The sequence below is a fragment of the Vulpes lagopus genome, chromosome 23 (assembly GCF_018345385.1).
Source record: "Vulpes lagopus strain Blue_001 chromosome 23, ASM1834538v1, whole genome shotgun sequence".
NCBI classification, from domain to species: Eukaryota; Metazoa; Chordata; class Mammalia; order Carnivora; family Canidae; genus Vulpes; species Vulpes lagopus.
The window spans coordinates 24,628,850-24,648,462 of NC_054846.1; the positions used below are offsets into that span (position 1 = coordinate 24,628,850).

Here is a 19,613-nt window from a genome sequence, read left to right on the forward strand (position 1 = left end):
CTGGTACTTAGTATTGTTCAATCAGAGGATCCTGATCCAAATATTAAATCAGGTGCCTTTTGTCAGATGAGTGCCAAACCGTTGCCATTTTACTAAAATGCAATAACCAATATTAAGAACACCACTGTTGCTATGAGCCGGTATGTAACCTCCATGTTTAATAAGTATTCAAAAATATAGCATCTGTAATCCTAAATCCAGTAGTGTTAGTGAAGTCTACACTTCCCTCACAGGGCAGCTGTTAACCAAGATGCTAGATATTGAGAATCATACAAATGTCTATTATTAATAAGAACCTCATGGCGATTTTACAACTGTCCACTGCAAAAGGGTAAGTCTGCTGAATTCAGGAACGTGCACTCCGATGTGCCCTGGACCCCCAACCCCAGCCCCGGCCCCATCCTCATCTGCAGCCCTGCCCCATCCCCGTCCCCATCCCTGCCCTAGCCCCATCTCCAGTTCCCAGTCCCCAGCCCCATTCCCAGTTCCATCCCCAGCCCAGCCCAGTCCCATCTCCATCCCTGGCCAGACCAGCCAGGCCCCATCCCCAGCTCCAGCCCCAGCCCAGCCCAGCCCCAGCCCAGCCCCAGTCCCATCCCCATCCCCATCCCTGTCACAGCCAGCCAGCCCCAGTCCCATCCCCAGCTCCATCCCCAGCTCCATCCCCAGCCCAGCCCCAGTCCCATCCCCATCCCTGGCCAGGCCAGCCAGGCCCCATCTCCAGCTCCATCCCCAGCCCCAGTCCCATCCCTAGTCCCCCCATCCCCATCCCTGTCACAGCCAGCAAGCCCCAGTCCCATCCCCAGCTCCATCCCCAGCTCCATCCCCAGCCCAGCCCCAGCCCAGCCCCAGTCCCATCCCCAGCTCCATCCCCAGCCCAGCCCCAGTCCCATCCCCATCCCTGGCCAGGCCAGCCAGGCCCCATCTCCAGCTCCATCCCCAGCCCCAGTCCCATCCCTAGTCCCACCCCCATCCCCATCCCTGTCACAGCCAGCAAGCCCCAGTCCCATCCCCAGCTCCATCCCCAGCTCCAGCCCCAGCTCCAGCCCCAGCCCAGCCCCAGCCCCAGCCCCATCCCCAGCTCCATCCCCAGTCCAGCCCCAGTCCCATCGCCATCCCTGGCCAGGCCAGTCAGGCCCCATCCCCAGCTCTATCCCCATCCCCATCCCCATCCCTGTCACAGACAGCCTGCGGGCCCCAGCCCCAATCCTCCTCTTAATGCCTTAAGTCTGAACGGATTTGGTCAAACACCACCAGGAGAAAGTTTTAGGATGTGTGCTACCATTCCACGCTCTTCCTCTCCTGGGTTCTTAAAATGACACACGCATTTACTTTCTAGGCTTCTTGCTTCCAGTCATGACAAAATAATGGTCGTCGTCTTCCTTCTTTGCAGTAGGTTTCTTACCCGCGCTGGCGGCTTCCTTGCGGGGTGCGGGCGGTGCCCGGGGTGCCGCCGGGCCTCCTCCCCGTCCCGGAGGCCTTGGGGCAGGAGGCTGGCCCCCGGCCGCCCCCCGCACCGCCCCCCGCGCCGTCGGGCTCTGGGCCGACGCCTGGGGAAGGCTCACGAGGGACAGCGGGGCGCGGCCGGGGGGCCGGGGCCAGCCGGGGCCTCTCTTCGGGGACGGGCTTTGGCCGGGAGGCTGTTTTTTGGCCCCTGGAACCACGGCCTTGCCTTCTGAGTCCTGCGCCGCTTTTGCGGCTGCGGCTGCGGCCGAGGGAGCGGCGCGGGGGGCTCCGGCGGGGGCCGGGCACCGCGGTCCTGGACCGGGCGCTGTGCTTTTGGGGCCGGATTTTGTCATTTTTGCAGGGGGGCGGAGAGCGGGGGAAGGCCTCGGCCTTAGGTGCGTATTTGCTCTCCGCGGCTCTGGACGCTCGCACGAGGCTGAGGGTGCAGCTGCCGGAGACTCGGGACCCACCCGGGCGCGGACCGCAGCGGGTTTCAAACGCTTCGGTTCGGTTTTGCCCGCAGGCTGGCTGGGCTGGAGCGCCGCGGCCGGCAGGCGGGCGGGCCTCGGGGCGGGAAGGAGCTGGGCCTCGGTGGCGCTGGGGGGGGCCCCTCTTCTCAGTGGCCGAGGTTCAGGCGCCGGGCGCCGGGGGGCAGCCGCTGCAGAAGTGCTTGCACCCGCCGCACTGCCGGAAGGAGCCTGTGGTTTCTTCGCTGCGCCTTTCGAAGATTTGAGCTTAAGATGAGAAGAGCCCAGATCCGCTCCGTTCAGGGGAGCCGCGGGCAGCAACCCACCTGGTGGACGCACCTGCTTCTCTTTGCTCCTTGCAACACCAACTGGCGGGCCGGGCTTTGATTTTTGTTTCTGAAACATGCTGACTGCCGACAAAGGATTCATGTCAGGTGGCTGAGGTGTTCTGGCAGACGAATCGGGTACGCTTTCATTAGAAACTCCTTTTTGAAAGGCTAGGATTTTTTGTTCTAGTGTAGCAAACTGTAATATTCGACAGGGATCATATTTAAGCAAAAATCCTTGCAGAGTATCCCAGCCACCACCAACACGGACCATAACATGTTTTCCGTGGAGCATCTTTTCCCCCAAAAGAAAGTAGAAAAAAAAATTGTAAGGTTCACAATTGCAATTCATTGGCAGTCACAATTTGTGATGTCGATGATGATCTATGAAATTCAGAGAATTTACCAGAAGCTTCACTATAAGTTGACAGTCTGTTTCTTATATTATTAAAATAATCAATTGAATTCATTGAATCATGCAACTAAATACAAGTCCTCTAATTTGTAAGGAAAATTTTTGCACATTAAGCTGCATCCTAAAAATCCAAATTACAAATATACAAAACTGCAAGGGTTGTATTGTTCAATAAGGACGGAGGAAAGACAGAGGGAAGAAGAAGAGAAGGAAAATGGGGACTTACAGAAAATATGCCTCATAATAAAAAACAATTAACGGAAGATAAAACAACTAAAACTTGCACTTTACAACTTAATAAATTAATTTCATATATACTTTAGCAGTTTACCCTTTCAAAAAACCTTGATATGATTTATGGTTTAGTTCTTCTCTGCAGACAAGAAAACTATGGCTCTGTGAGATGGAGGAAATTTGTGTCAGATCATACAGCTTTGGCCTGGCCTCGAACAGACCGGGCCGCCCAACACAAATGGTGCTTTTGTGCAGACAGGACGCATCCTGGGTCTGCCCACACAGTTTCAGCTAATGTTTAGGTCCCCTAACCATTCGGTAGGCAAATCTGAACCATCGTATGAGATTGCCTTGCAAATTTTAACTCTGAATCCCATGCTCTGTGCACCATCCTTATATCAGACTGCCTTAAAAAAAGAGAAAGCTAATTAAAAAAACCGAAAGTGCTTGAAAGTGTTTCTATGTGAGTTGAGTGAAGTGTGGGGAGGTAATGATAATATATTAAATTAAAAAACACAGGATGGTGAAATTACACTTTTAAATATCTTTAGCTTATATTCCCAAATTGAGAACGAAAGGGCTCTTGTATCAGACGTGGACAGAATGCCAAACAGGTGAAACTTCAGTCTCTCCTCCAATAAAGGGGACAGTCAGGTCGCAGATGGGACACAGGAAGGAAATGAATATGCACAACAGGATACTGATATATTCACTGATGCTGTGTCAATGAAAAAAAGGTTTTATGCTTAAGACCCAATCTATATATTATTATAAACTGCAATGTTTCTACCTCCTTTTCTTATTACTGATATTTCATCTTATTAGATGTGTTAGCTTTCACTTCTTGTGATGGAAAATTATGCCTTTTTAGAAAATTTGAAAAATGGAATAAATTACCTGAGGTATATAAAGATTTTCATTCCCCCACAATTATATTCAATGTCTGAATAGTCTTAGCTATCCTATCCCATAGTTAGTAGTCTATTGTGTTAAAGGTGTCTGCCCAAGGTCATTATCTACTCCTGAAAGCAAGTATTCCCTATTTTTCCTGTGCAGTAAAATGCTTCCATTAATAACACTATTCCAATTTTTTAAAAATCAAAGGAGAAGCAAAAGGGAATTTGGTAAAACAAGAAATCCAATTTCAAAATAAGATCTGTATGTAAATAGGATGTAAATGATGGACTTACTCTTATAAAGAGTATTTTATCCCCAAGTCGGTACCGCCCTTCAGATAAGTACTCAATAGAGAATCGATGGGAACAGCTACAAGGAGGGTCTTCAGCAATATGTTTAACCTAAGATTAAAAATAAACAAAATTTAGTGCTTGCGACAAAAAAATATTTTATTTAATGTTAAAATGCAAGGTCATTTGATAGATGGGAAAATCAAACTCAAAGATAAAAATGTAAAGACAGTTGGACCATTGGTGGACAGTTGGTGGGGGGACAAATCTTATTTTGCCCCATTTATTGAAGAGTATTACTACATTTGAAATAAAATTTCCATCAGTACAGAGAATAACATGTGCAATGTTGGGATGTTATTTTGGGCTTGGCTTATCAAGTAGCCAATAGAAGGATTCCTGTCCCCTTCTCTTTCCCATTAAGTAACTACTGTGACCAGTGTGGCTCCTTTTCCTGTATGCTCTGTGCCCTGCTGACAAGCCAAAAGATGTTGCAAGGGAGGATAGGTGGGAAACCATAGACCTGTCAAGTTTGTTTTGTTTTTAAAGACATATTGAAATTGGATTCTTTACCTTTCTCCTAAAATCCTAATTAAAAAAAAAAAATCAGCCTCTTCTTCTAAAAAAAAAAAAAAAAAAAAAGGACCATTTATTTCCTTTACTTGTTGACAAATATTAAGATTAGGATTTTTTTTTTTTTAAATAATCTCTACACCCAATATGGGGCTTGAACTCATGACACTAAGATCAAAAGTCACATGCTCCATGGACTGAGCCAGTCAGGCTCCCTGACAGATACTGAGATTAGACATGAACTAATCTGATGAAAGCTGCCAGTGACAAAGTCTTTTTTTTTTTCCTTCTTAAAAGTAGGCTCCACATCCGACATAGAGCTCAATCAGGACCCTGAGATCAAGAGCCACATGCTCTACTGACTGAGCCAGTCGGGCGCCCCAGTGATGAACTCTTGAGATTCTCTCTCCTTCTCTGCGTGACCTCTCTCTCCTCCTTGTCTCTCTGCCTAAGTGCAATCAGATCCTAGCATATTCACTGACTGCTGGAGGTCTGGAATGTGTACAACAGTGAAGTCGATTCACAACACACTCAGTAAGTCATAGGAAGCTTGTGAGTTCACTAGTCAGTCAGCTTGAATTGTTTTATGCCCTGGATTAAAATACCTGTGTCAAATCAAAGATAGACCAGTTGGATAAAGCTTAAGTAGGAATCTCACTTGTCCCTTAACACGATGCTAAACTAACATTGGAGGGGAATGTCTAGATTGTCCCAAGATTACTGTTAAAATAAGCAGATGTGTATATATATATCTATTCACCCAAGACTGGGTGAAATTCTAAAGAATTCGATTCAAGAGGCACTTTTCTAAAAGTGATCGCTTTTTTCAACAGTCTGCTAAGGAGATGAGAATCGGGGAGAAATCCCTACTTCTAACCCTCGAGGAGCTTAAGAGAATTTTTAAATGCAGTAAATATCTGAAAACTGGAGTGTAAAAAAGAATTCAGGAATTCTGTATTTAAAACATGGAAATTATAATAAATTGATTTTAAAAATAAAAATATTTGTTGAGATTTGATTGAAAAAGAAGTTTGATATCAGTCACCATGCTAAATATTTTGTTTTCCTAAAATTACATTTTTGAAAAAGCAAGGCCATGAATATCTTCCTCAATTATCTGTCACACAGAGGATACCTAAATAAACTCACTTCATTGAACTTAGCCATGACATTCAACCAAAGTATCTTCAGATAGGCCCAATCCAGCTGACCACTAACAGAAATGTATGATGTCTTCATTATCTACCCAAAATGAAGAGCCACAGATGGAGTCACAACGGTCTGATCACAAGGGTGCACAATTTATTTCCCTCATTCATTTAACAAAATAATACAGTCATAAATAGACTGATTTTCATAAGCCATTGAATTAAGTTTACCTCGTTCATAACCTGGTATTCATGCACACATATGGCACCTGCATAAAATGGCTAAAAATTAACTGAATGTGAGTAAAGAATTTACAATTATTAGAACACATTACCAGAGTAATCTGAAAGGAGGTATTTTTTTAGTCACTACTTTTTTTTAAAAGATTTTTAAAATTTACTTATGTATCTATCTAGTTATTTGACAGAGAGAGAGAGAGAGCTTATGCACAAGCAGGCAGAGCGGCAGGCAGAGCAAGAGGGAGGCGCAGACTCTCTGCTAAGCCAGGGAGCCCGACACGGGGCTCAGTCTCAGGACCCCAGGATCCTGACCTGAGCTGAAGGCAGACGCTTCACTACCTGAGCCACTCAGACGCCCCTCAGTCACTACTTTCAATCAATGGAAGTTTTGTAACATACAGAAGTATAGCTGAATACAACACTCTAAGTAGTGAATCAGTTGATAATTGTTCCTTACTCTAAACATGACCCCAAGATCTCTGTAGATCACATATGTGTAGCTGGACACTGAATGATTCATGTAGCACATATGTGTCTAAAGAAATGTGTTCCTTTTGAATGTTCATGAGAATGAAGACATGAAAAGTCACTTGCTTTCTTTGTTTAAAATATCCAGACACCACTTACATTCAGCAGTAAAAATTAGCATTGACCCACAATCTAAATAAAGGGGTAAGCCTAAAAGAAATAAGAGCTATGGATAAAAAGTATCCTCTTCTGGTTTTGTTTACTGCATACTTAACATTAAAATACTAAAGGAAATAGCTTAAAGAAATAAAAATCATCTAAAAAGGCATTCCCCTACAATCAATTATTTTCATTCTCCTTTTTCTTATAGCTTATCTATATACACATACTTTTAATAAAATATTTTTCTTGTTGCCATATAGTCTTCATAATGATCACATATAGTTATTATTCTGTTAAGATAATGGATCCTAATTCACCTAGCCATGTTCTATTTGAGGGTATTTACATTGCTTCCAATTTTTCACCATTTATAATGGCCCAATACTTTCATTCACTCTACTTTTTTATCCCCCTTCAATTATGATAAAAAAAATGAAAGAGGAACATTTTTGTGATTATTGATATCTATTTGTTAACCTGTTTTTCAAAAGGTTACAGCATTTTCCATCACAGACAGCAATCCCTAAGTACAGTTTTACCAGAATCTACCACCACCAGGTTTCATAATTTATTTATTTATTTTTTAAAGATTTTATTTGTTCATGAGAGACACAGAGAGAGAGAGAGAGAGGAAGAGACACAGGAAGAGGGAGAAGCAGGCTCCACACAGGGAGCCCGACGTGGGACTCGATCCTGGGTCTCCAGGATCAGGCCCCGGGCTGAAGGCTGCACCAAACCACTGAGCCACCCGGGCTGCCCAGGTTTCATAATTTAAAAAAATTTTTACTAATGAGGCAAATTGTGTTCTGAATTCCTGAGTTCTCAGCAAGTCTCAACACTATGTTTTCCTCTTGTGTGAATAACAGTCCTTTCGCATTTACCTTCTGGAAATGCTTTTCTAACCAAACTGTGCATGATCTCTATGTAACAGAGAAATTAATACAATGTATTTCCTATTCAATAAAAAATATTTTACCAATGTTTTCTTCTTAATTATCATTATTTTAAGTTACATGAGATTTAAAATTAAGTTTTATTTTAAAGATTTTCTTTTTCACTGTGTCACATACTGACACTGACAGTCATTATATAAATCAATAATATAATGTAGGTAAATATATTTTGGCCTGGTAAAGAATATTCAAGCTGACATTTTAATCTGTCTTGCAAGGATATCCAAATCTTTTACTATATAGACTTTTATTATGTTAAACAAAACAATCAAAGCAATACTTTCTAAATGTTTAACAGTAATGACTTATTTCTTTCTTAATTATTTTTTAATTATTTTTTAAAGATTCATTTATTTATTCATGAGAGACACAGAGAGGGAGGCAGAGACAAAAGCAGAGGGAGAAGCAGGCTCCTCACAGGGAGCCTGATGCGGGACTTGATCCCAGATTTGTTATTTCTTTTTTTTTTTAAGATTTTATTTATTTATTCATGAGAGACACATAGAGAAGCAGAGACACAGGCAGAGAGAGAAGCAGGCGCCCTGCAGGATCCCGATGCAGGACTCGATCTAAGATCCTAGGATCACAACCTGAGCCGAAGGCAGATGCTCAAACACTGAGCCACCCAGGTGCCCTGACTTCTTGTTATTTCTTAAATAATTTTATACATTAAGCACTTTCATAAAATACAACAGTCTGAAAAAAGACCATAATTATTATTTTTTTTTTAAAGACCATAATTATAAGCAGCAGTGGAAGAAGAAAACATATACTACTTAGTTCACTTTCATCACTTATTAGATTGTAGTCACCACAGAAGACACAGCCTGAACAACCACAACTCTACTAATCTCTACCTAATGATGAACAGGTAAAGTGAAAAGACTTTCCAGTTCAGACCCATCATCTAAAGTCTGCATTCCCGTCAGGGGAATATTCACAAAAAAACCCATCAATTTGCTCTTACAACTTTTCCTCCTAGTATATTCTCCAAGTGTCAGTGTACCATTTACTTAGAAACCTTGAAAACCACCCTAGGTTTTCTCCCTCCCTTTCAGAATCAGGATTCTTCAATTCTACCTCTGAAATATGTCCTATTTTTGTTCCTTTTGCTTCACCTTCACCACTGCCGCTTGAGTGCAGGTTCTCGGCATCTTACACCTGGATTATTACAATAAAACCAATATAACCTCTACATGACCATGAAAGTAATCCTTATAATTTGCAGATCAGATTATAACACTACCATGTTTTAAAAAAGAATCAATGAATTCTTATGGCCTACAGTACCCTTCATGATGGATTCCAGCCTGTTTGCCTTCCCACTCCCCAACTACATATCCATTTCTCATCATATACAAACAACAACAAATCATCTTTAATATATCGTGTCCTAAACTCACCAGGGAGTAGAAATTAGTATTGGCGTATGTTCTAAATAAGAAACACTTTCTTTTAAACATAACATCACCTGTGGCAAACTATAAGACTGACACATCATAGTTGAGAGAAAATAGAGTGATTACTTACGGCCTCATGTAACTCTTCATGTTGACAGCATGATTTTGGAATGCTGATGGAATCTTCAGGCCCAGAAGTATTAAGTAAGGTCTCTTCCAGTTCAATTTCTTTCTCAAGTTTTACTAATACTGGTGGCTCAACCCCATATCTGAAAACCAATCAGGAGATTTCATTATTCAAGAAAAGTATGACCCATTCACTCCCATGCATATCATGATAGGTTATATCTTATTTAAAAAGTGGAGTCTATATGACTCCCCTCTACCAATTGTTTCACTGGAACATCTGGAAATGCTTTTTAACGTCCCACAGCCTACCAAAAATTCAGGATATAATCTTCACATTATATCATATATTGGGATCACTAGAAGCTCCCAATATTCAACCAGGAATCCTGAAAGTAAGTCACCTTTAAAGTCAGCTTGAGAGTAAAGATGGGGCTGAGCCAGGTATGGGGGACGCTATGCCTCAACCTTCTTATCAAATCCTCTTTGGGTCCAGAGGATTTGCCTTGCTTTGAACTGCTAAGAGTTTTACATGCTCTTACCCTATTCTTAGTCTAAAAAATTTAACCACTTTTTACAGTTTAATACTAAATGAAGGCAAGGTATATGGGTGAGCAGATGTTGACATGACACAGCTCACACAAACAGAACAAATTTAATAAAAAAAAAAAAGAAAGAAAAAATAGGAAATTAAGTTATTTTATTTCAACCAAGAATTATTTTATTTATTTTTTTTTAAAGATTTATTTATTTATGATAGACAGAGAGAGAGAGAGAAAGACAGAGACACAGGAAGAGGGAGAATCAGGCCCATGCCGGGAACCCGACGCAGGACTTGATCCCAGGACTCCAGGATCGCGCCCTGGGCCAAAGGCAGGTGCTAAACCGCTGAGCCACCCAGGGATCCCCAAGAATTATTTTATTTACAGAAAATAGTGGTCTATCTAAAACAAGGTAGCTTTTCACTGAGGAGGGCACTTGATGGGATGAGCACTGGATGTTATACTATATGTTGGCAAATTGAACTTCAATTAAAAAAATATAAATATACGTATATAAAATAAAATAAAATAGGGGATCCCTGGGTGGCACAGCGGTTCAGCGCCTGCCTTTGGCCCAGGGCGTGATCCTGGAGACCCAGGATCGAATCCTACATCAGGCTCCCGGTGCATGGAGCCTGCTTCTCCCTCTGCCTATGTCTCTGCCTCTCTCTCTCTCTCCCTCTGTGTGACTATCATAAATAAATAAAAATTGAAAAAAAAATAAAATAAAATAAGGTAGCTTTTAAAAAATTAATGACATTGAAATTCTGACATAACGTGGAATACACACCTCGACACAATTCGACCAATTTCAAGAAGACAAAGATACACCTGTCTTGGGTCTTTGTGTAAAACTGTGAAAAAAATAAGATCACATATTTTAAAGAGCAAAATTAAATAGGGAAATATATTTCTGGCATGGAAGAAGTAAAAGGAAAGAATAATGAAGATAGTAGGTTTACTTGTTTAGAGACTTAGAAAAGACATTTTCTCTACATATTATCACCATCTATAAATTTTTAAAAAACTAGCCAGTAAGAGGATGAAAACTTACCATGTACCCTAATTTGTAGCATTTTAAGTCTAAAAAACTAAGGGCTTAGTAACATTAAATTATTCTATTTCAGACCTCTCAACAGGAGATGTTGTTTGAAGAGATATATCACCTCAGTTTTATTCTACACTATCTTTAGCTTAGGACTTTGTGTTAATGGCCTTCTCAAACTTTTCAAAAAGAGAAAAGGAGGGGCATTCTTAACACATTCTATGAGGTCAATATTACCCTGACACCAAAGCCAAACAATTATATCACAAATAAACTAAAGATTAATTAATATCCTTTATTAATATAGATGTAAAAATCTTCAATGTTACACTTGCAAACTGAATCCAACAGCAAGTGAGATTTATCCCAAGAATGCAAGGTTGGTTCAACATATGAAAATCAATCAAATAATATGCTAAATTAATAGAATAAAGGAAAAGAAACTTACAATTATCTTAGTAGATACAGAAAAAAAGCATTTAACAAAATCAAATATCCTTTTCATGTAAAAAAAAAAAAGGAAGAATCAACAAACTAGGCATAGAAGGAAATTTATAAATCTGAAAATGGATATCTATGAAAAATCCATAGTTAACATCATTCTTAATGGTGAAAGGTTGAGAATCTTCCTCCTAAGACTAGGGAGAGGACAAGGATGTCCACCCTCACCTCTTCTATTCAAAACTGTACTGGAGGTTCTAGGCAGAGCGTTTAGGCAAGAAAAACAAATAAAAGGTATCCAGATTGGAAAGGAGGAACAAAAACTATCTCCATTCAGATGACACTGTCCTTTCCATAAAAAACCCCTAAGGAATCGACAATATATATATATATATATATATATATATATATGAACAAACAAGCAGTTTCGGCAAAATTGCAGGATATAAGATCAATATACAAAAATCATTTCACTTTACACACCAGCAATAAGCAATCTGAAATGTAATTTAAAAAATAATTCAATTTACAATGCTTCAAGAAGAATAAAGTACTTAGGAATAAATTTAATCAAAGAATTTTATGACTTGTATCCTGAAAACTACAAAATATTGTTGAATGAAATTAAGGAAGAGACAGATAAGTGGAAAGACATCTTGTGTTTTCATTTCATTTATTGAGGCACCTGGGTGGCTCAGTAGTTGAGCATCTGCCTTGGGCTCAGGTGGTGATCCTGGGGTCCTGGGATTGAGTCCCACATCAGGCTCCCCACAGGAAGACTGCTTCTCCCTCTGCCTGTGTCTCTGCCCCTTTCTCTCTGTCTTTCATGAATAAATAAATAATCTTTTTAAATAAACAAATAAAATAAAAATTTCATTTATTTACTTAAGAGAGAGAGAGAACACTTGCACTCAAGCAGGGAGAAAAGCAGAGGGAGAGGGACAAGTGGACTCCACGCTGTGCTTGGAACACTGATGCAGGCTCGACCCCACAACCCCAAGATCATAACCCAAGCCAAAGTTAAGAGTTGGATGCTTAACTGAGCCATCCAGGTGCCCCAAAGTATAACTCAATTTTTAAAAATGCTATAAATACAACAAAATCTAATATGCTTAACATGGTTAAGTTGGTAGGTTGTGTCCTGTATACTCTAGCACATTTGAAAATTGTTTAATTTTTTTTTAAAGGAACCCAAATGCTAATCTAAGGATTCAAACAAAGATCTTAATAAATGTGGAACCTACCATATAGTAGATGTGAATCATCTACCTTTCTGTTCCTTCCTTAGAGTTAAAAGCTCTAGGAAACTTCCACCCTAACAGAATAATGGTATGTGTGATGAATAGCATGCACGCTGACTCTCCCAAAAGATTGATTTATGAATATCAGCTATTATATATCCCAAGCACAAAGTATATACTCTTCTGCAAAGCAATAAAAAGGCCTATATTTGACTTTAAAATTCACACCAAAAGGAATCTGTCTTGTAATTTTTATTAAACCTGTTTCTCTAAAACTAGCTTTTAAGCATTCTTAGAGCATAGCTTAATTAATTGCTTTGATTTCCTAGCAAAATGTAAAAATTTAGAGGCTTATCTGTGAAATCTTTAGAAAATTAAAACATGAGCTCATCGGTTCAATGCCTAGAAATCACGGTTATTGGCAGTGCTTTATCTAGATCTATACTGACCTTCAGGACAGTCAGAAGATGCCTTCTACTGACAACAAGAAATATACAACAATTTTATATCCTTTCAAAAACAATAAACTGGAAACTAGGGAATTCAAAGCATTTCCTCTTTCCTTTGATCCCTACAACCTGTATATGCAATTAAGTCAACTTCATTGTCAGTAACAATCAACACACCTGGATTAAAGCAGAGTGCAAGATGGGGAATCAAACAGTAACCCATTACATTTTTTTTTTTTTTTATTGTATACGGGATAGGAATACCTGGAGGCATATCAAATGGGTAGCAGGGGAGCAGCGTGCCTACCCTACGTGCAGGCAACAAGGGTGTGCACAGAGAATTTTATTTTATTTGGTCTGTTTTTAGTTTATTTTCTCAGTTGATGTTAGATAGGGAACTATGAACAGATGGTTACCTAATACCCTGAATCTCCGCTTAAGGCAGCAAACTAGTTATTCCTTTTTTTTTTTAATTCAGAGAATTTTAAAACAATAATAAAACCACCCCAAAATTTGTTTGTTTTTTATTATCATCTTGAACTAGCAATTCTAAACAATGTTAGTGATAAAATACTTCTCTGTAGCAGGGTACACTATGACCCCCATGATCTCTGCCCACTCCTGGTAGGCTAGTGCTCATATCAAAACATTATAAATTCTGTGTGTGTATGTATATACAAACATAAATGCTTTAAGGAAATATATATATACACACATATATAGTAATCGAACACAGCTAGTTTCCACTTTAGTCACTGCACAGATGCTTCTATTGACTTAAAGTAAATAAGACAATATGTCAATAATTCTTCAGTAGAGCATGACTTTTTAAAATGAATTGTCAAAACATAAATCCATTTAGATAATCAACTTGGCAGCTGCTGTGTACAAGGTAAATCTAAATCCATGAGCATACCTCATTTGACCTTCTGTTATTTCTAGAGTTATCCAGTTAAAAAGAAATTACTAGTAATTTAGACTTTGGTAGAGTAATTCTTCATGAAAACATTAATTCGCAAAGCATTAGTCCAGAGCCTTTCCCTGGCCAACTCATTTAGGAATTAAACTGTTTCTAAGGTATTCCAAATATGTAAGATCTTTAACTGTAAATGAAAAGCTTAATATATATGGTTTAGAATCTGATTCTCCAATTGTTTTATATATAAAGTATCAATTTTTCTAGGAAAATGAGATACGGCATTTGAATCCTTATTTGGGGAAAAAAATTAGATGTGAGACATACAAAAATACCCTAATAAACAAACATTAAACACAATGATGACAACAACACTTACCTAAACCTTCAGATTCAAAGAGGTAAGTCTCATCAACCCCAATGTGCCTGCACCAGTGAAGGAAGTTCGCAGTATTGTCTCTAGCAAAGAATGAACCTGAAGCAGCATCTTTCTTACAGGGCACTTTTCTCATTGGAAAATTCTGGAAAAGATGAAAGGATAATTTTAAAAATGCCTATTGAAGATATTTTCGTTAGATATCCTTTTTAATATTACTAAATAAATGTTTGGTACCTTGAATGTAACTACAAATATACAACATTAAGAGGAAAAGATATCTTCAAAATTATTTTATTTTACTTTAAGTATATTCCAGAAGGGGATCCCTGGGTGGCATAGCGGTTTAGCTCCTGCCTTTGGCCCAGGGCGTGATCCTGGAGACCCGGGATCGAATCCCATGTCGGGCTCCCGGTGCATGGAGCCTGCTTCTCCCTCTGCCTGTCTCTGCCTCTCTCTCTCTCTCTCTCTCTCTCTCTCTCTCTCTCTGTGTGACTATCATAAATAAATAAAAATTAAAAAAAAAAGTTTTTAAAAAAAAAGTATATTCCAGAAAATGATTCCTAGGAAATCAATCTAGTCAAAATCTAGTCAAGATCAAACATCTCTAACACGAGTTAGAAATAAAAATAACACGAGTGTTATTTTCTGCTTAAAATAACACGAGTCTTAAATAAAAAATGACAGTTTAATAATTCTAAAGCACACCTCTACATGTCTCTCTACACACAGTTCAATACAAACACAAAATTACTGCTATGTTAAAGGTTAATGGACACACTCATTTTTGTTCACTTTCTTATTTGTTGATTCATAAATGTGGTTCTGAGTTTCTTGAGACTGTCAAATAAGGAAGTAGTAGTCCATTCTTAATTCAAGTTCTTTGAAAACTGACAGTCTTTTTAGACAATCCTAATTTTTTATCTAGACCAAGAATAGTTAACCTGCTGAGGCAGAGAGGTTTTAGTTATGTTTTAAATTTCTACTTGAAAAAGCAATTTATGCATAAGATTTTTAAAAATGCAATAGGCACAATAGGGTATACGTCTTTCTCCCTCCTCCATCACTCAGTTCCTCTCTCTTCCTAGAGATAACCGCTATTACCAGTTCATTATATTGCTGTATTTTCCAGGATTAAAATAGCCTTGTGAGTTTTTCTAATTGTCAACCGAAATCTTCTCACTCACATGTTAGTAACCATCTCTACACACAAGGATATGCATGTCTTCATCCACAGAACGCTGCACAAACACGCTAGCACACAATCTGATCTATGTGTGTATGTGTCTTAACAGTCTGTAGGTGTCTTTTGGGGTGAAAAAATAACAAATTACAGCAGTCATTTCTAGTGAATGGATAATGCATTCCACTCAGTTTAGGTGCCATAATTAATTTTTAATGACTTGTTTATTGAGAAGCATTTAAATTGTTCTTAAATTTTCCTGCATAATGGTATTTGTGAAATTGTGTTTATCTTCTTAGAATAAATCCCTAGGAGAATTATGTTATGTATAGAAATATGTGCTTTACTTTCAATGTGATATGTATCACCCACTGTCTCCCAGAAAGATGATACCATTCCTATTTCTACCAACACTACATGAGTATCCAGGTGCCACGCTCACAGACCCCAAATCTCATAAGTGAACCATGTTTGATGTAAAGACAGGAAACTGCATCTACTTCAAATTATGACTTAAGGGTTAATAGAGGAAAATTGTCTAAAAAAATTATTATTCATGCAATCAAATTATAGAATTTGCCACCAAGACAAAATATGGTGAATCTAAGGATGGTGATGATGATGGTAATAATAATAGCAGTAAAAATGATAACTATGTGCCAGGAACCATCACAAGCTCTTTTCTCATTTAACTTTCACAAGTGAGAGTATTTTTCTCAAGAAGAGCTAACTACTTACTGGACATTTACTTACACCAGACACTAAGCTAAATACTATCTGTACATTTAATACTATCTGAAATTCATTTAATTTCACTAAATCCTCACAAATAAGTCTGGCAATGTAAATATTAATACTCCCATTCTGCAAGATTAGGTAAATTATCTAAGGTCTTATATACATAGTTGGATGGAAGTTTGCAACCTTTCAGATATGATAAGAAATGTACATTATTAACAAATTAACATGAACCAAGGTATAATATCACCTACTGTCAGGGCACCAGGTGGCTCAGTCAGTTAAGTGTCTGACTCTTGGTTTTGGCTCAGGTCATGATCTTGATCATGAAATCGAGCCCCATGTCAGGTTCCATGTTCAGTGTGGAGTCTGCTTCAGATTCTCTCTCCCTCTACCCCCTGCTCATTCTCTCTCAAATAAATAAATAAGTAAGTAAGTAAGTAAGTAAGTAAATAAATAAATAAATAAATAAATAAAATCCTTAAAACCACTTACTGTCAAACATGTTCTTACCTCAAGTTCCTCAGAGTTGCATGCTTTCACCATGTTCTGAAGAACATCAATCAGTTGGCACAATAGCACTCCATTATCAAGTTCTTCCAATAATCTTTCCGCCTTAACCTCAGTACCTAAAAACATATTTCAAAGGTAAGATTCTACTAGAAATGGTAAATTCAAACAATATGGTTAAAATTTAATTAAACCTAATTCAATTATAGCTGAAACATGAGACAAATGTTAGATCAGACTCCAAGTATTCAATCCTGGAAGCAATAGTCTAAACAGATGCCAAATTAAGTGAAAGACAACTGAAACAAAAATATCTGTGATGTAGAAGAAAAAAATGAAATGATATTTTATTTCATTTCTTAAAAACCAGAGTGCTTTATATTTCACTATTAACTGTTCAGGTTACGTTTCGATTCACTGCATATTCCTACTGCTTGCACAAGAAAGATTCACCATAAGGAAGATGGACTTTGTTATGATCTTAAAATTAAAGATAACAGCATAACAAACACCTGGAGAAGACCAACTTTTCACCTCCAAAATCCTTTCCTTAGAACCCTTATTGTTACATAATAAACTTCTAAAAATTGTCTAAATCATCAAACCGATATGAATTAGAGTGTGCAGTGTTTTTAACTATCTTGGGAAGACCATAGATGAAATTCTGTATTTGAAAGACAGTGTTTTTCTGGGAAGAAAGTTGAGAGCACTCCTAGTCTCTGAGTAAAGAAATATCAAGCTAGATATTCTCCAACCTGACAGTTCCTTCTGGGCTTCACATGCCTTTGTCCCTCAATGCCTCAGAAATAGCAATCATTTCCACTACAATATATATTTCACTCAGAATCTCATGCCTTATATGAGACTATGGGAGGCAGTGCATCAGTAATAGAGATCCCAAATCAGACCTATATACTTAAAAAAAAAGTTTTAACATTCACAATGAAAACGTTGATTATTCAAAGATTACCACTGACTTCTTGTGTTAAGCCTCAAACTTCCTTACTATCCAAGCCCTAAAGTTCGAGGTGAATTGGAATATCTCCCCAACTAGAATGCAAGGAATGAGAACAAGGATATCAAATAATCAAATATTCCATTCACTGGAGTATCCTCAGCCTCTGGAACAATCACTCCTTGACAGAAAGTAAGATTCTCAATAAATATTTACTAAACAAAAAAATAAACAGTTTTGAGTATCTTTCCAAATCTTACCTAATAAACCGGATAGCCAGATTGACAGATCTTCTTGCATGGGCAACAGGGTGGCTTCATGCCTCACAGCTATCCATTCATCGTACTGACAAACATTGGCCAAACCTGGCCCATGTCTGGGGGTTAAAGGACTCCGTGGACTTAGAGGCAGGTCTTCTCCAAACCACACCTAGAGAAAACACCAACCGAATGGATGAGACCTTCTTAAAAGTTAGTATAACCTATACTTACATTTAAATGATGAATTATAGACAACATATAATATATGCATGCATAAAACTATAGCAGGTTACAGAAAGTTTATAAAGTAGAAACAAACTATTAATCTAGATACTTGAGACATTTTCAGTATCCAAAACTGCAGTAAATACAAATGAATCCCTAATCAATGAATGGATTCTACTATCAAACCACAGGATAAAGGTCAACAAATAATATTTTTCCTTCACTTGCTAGCTAAGTTTAATAAGTTATGTGAACCACAGCTTCAGCCTCTCAGCTATATAATGGGTCATTGTCACCTGCCTTATAAGATACGTCCTTGTAGCATCTAGCATTGGGCCTAGTAACAATTGTTGTATAATAGATAAATAAATGAACAAATGCATAAGTGGGATTTTATAACTTTTGAACATAATAACCGTGTTCTCTTAAATTCTGTTCTAAATAATTTGGTATGTCATTTGATTTTTGCATGGCCCACAATCTAAGAATGATTTTTGCATTTTAAAGTGGTTGTCATCTAAGTACCTAAGTAATAGCATCAGTTTTGCATACTGACCTGCAAAGCTAAATATTTACTACCTGGCAAATCTCTGGGTAAGAATAAACATTGACAGAAACATACTATCAAACCAAAAATTTTGCAAAATTTTGAAATACAATTAGACATACTTTAATATAAGGTTATTTAGAGAAAAGACTTTTCACATCTCAATTCAGGACACTTCCTGAATATTCAAGCCCAAGTGATCAGGGATTCTCACAGGATACAAGCCTGAAATGGAGGTCAGAGTGTGAGTGAGATGAGAGAGTGTCCACACATGGTGATAGCCCTGTGCACCGTATTCACAGAGGGTATTCACAGAGAAAGATGGGGAAAGACCCCAGTGCTGGGCATCAGAGCCCAAGTCAGCTGAGAAAGCCATCAACTCAGGGAAGGTGTGGCAGCAACAATGGGAGACAGGTTGATTTGCAGGGATTTATCAAAAGGGAGCCAGATTTCTCACTGCCAAAGAAGTGGAATAAGAGAAAACTAGAATGAATTCTAGGGTGACTTAAAATATCTTTTACCAGAAAGCAAGGAAGGGCTCAAAGAATGATAGGGATCAACCAAAAGGACAGAGAAGTAAAAGTAAGCATGAAGGGACTTCTACTGGCTAAATCAAGAGCAACTTGAGCATCAAACAATGTCAATGGATTATAACCCACTGAATAGAAAACTATTAATGCATATAGACATAAATACATGAAGAAACTGGGATTTTGAGGAGAAATGAGATTTTTATGTAGTTTCAAAGTGCTTCCCCACAAAATACAAAGAGAAGACAGAAAAACTTTACAGTAAAATAACCTGACAGACAGCAGCTTAATGAGTGACAAAGGTAAACACCAGCAATAATGAGACAAATCAAAATCACATTCCATCTGCAAGGATGCAATGAGAAAACATAGTATCCCTCTGTGATATTCCTACCAAAGATGCATAACCTGAATCTAATCATGAGAACACACAGGTAAATCCAAACTGAGGGACATCCTACAAAATAATTAGTCTATACAATTCAAAAGTGTCAAGGTCACTAAAGAGAG

At 38.6% G+C, this 19,613-nt stretch overlaps 1 protein-coding gene across 6 annotated transcripts in view; it reads right to left on the reverse strand.

Annotated features, from left to right (window-relative positions):
- Positions 1-1,189: 1,189 nt before the first annotated feature.
- The window catches only part of GAS2L3 (growth arrest specific 2 like 3), a 36,817-nt gene continuing 18,393 nt past the window's right edge, over positions 1,190-19,613 (reverse strand). For all 6 annotated transcript variants that reach the window (XM_041738282.1, XM_041738279.1, XM_041738278.1 and 3 more), the window contains 7 exons: positions 17,802-17,970; positions 16,590-16,705; positions 14,159-14,300; positions 10,478-10,541; positions 9,150-9,288; positions 4,079-4,186; positions 1,190-2,534 (listed from right to left, as the gene is read on the reverse strand). In XM_041738282.1, coding sequence (XP_041594216.1) covers positions 1,329-2,534; positions 4,079-4,186; positions 9,150-9,288; positions 10,478-10,541; positions 14,159-14,300; positions 16,590-16,705; positions 17,802-17,841 — 1,815 coding nt within the window. In that variant the 5' untranslated portion in view covers positions 17,842-17,970 and the 3' untranslated portion in view covers positions 1,190-1,328. The remainder of the gene's footprint in view (positions 2,535-4,078; positions 4,187-9,149; positions 9,289-10,477; positions 10,542-14,158; positions 14,301-16,589; positions 16,706-17,801; positions 17,971-19,613) is intronic.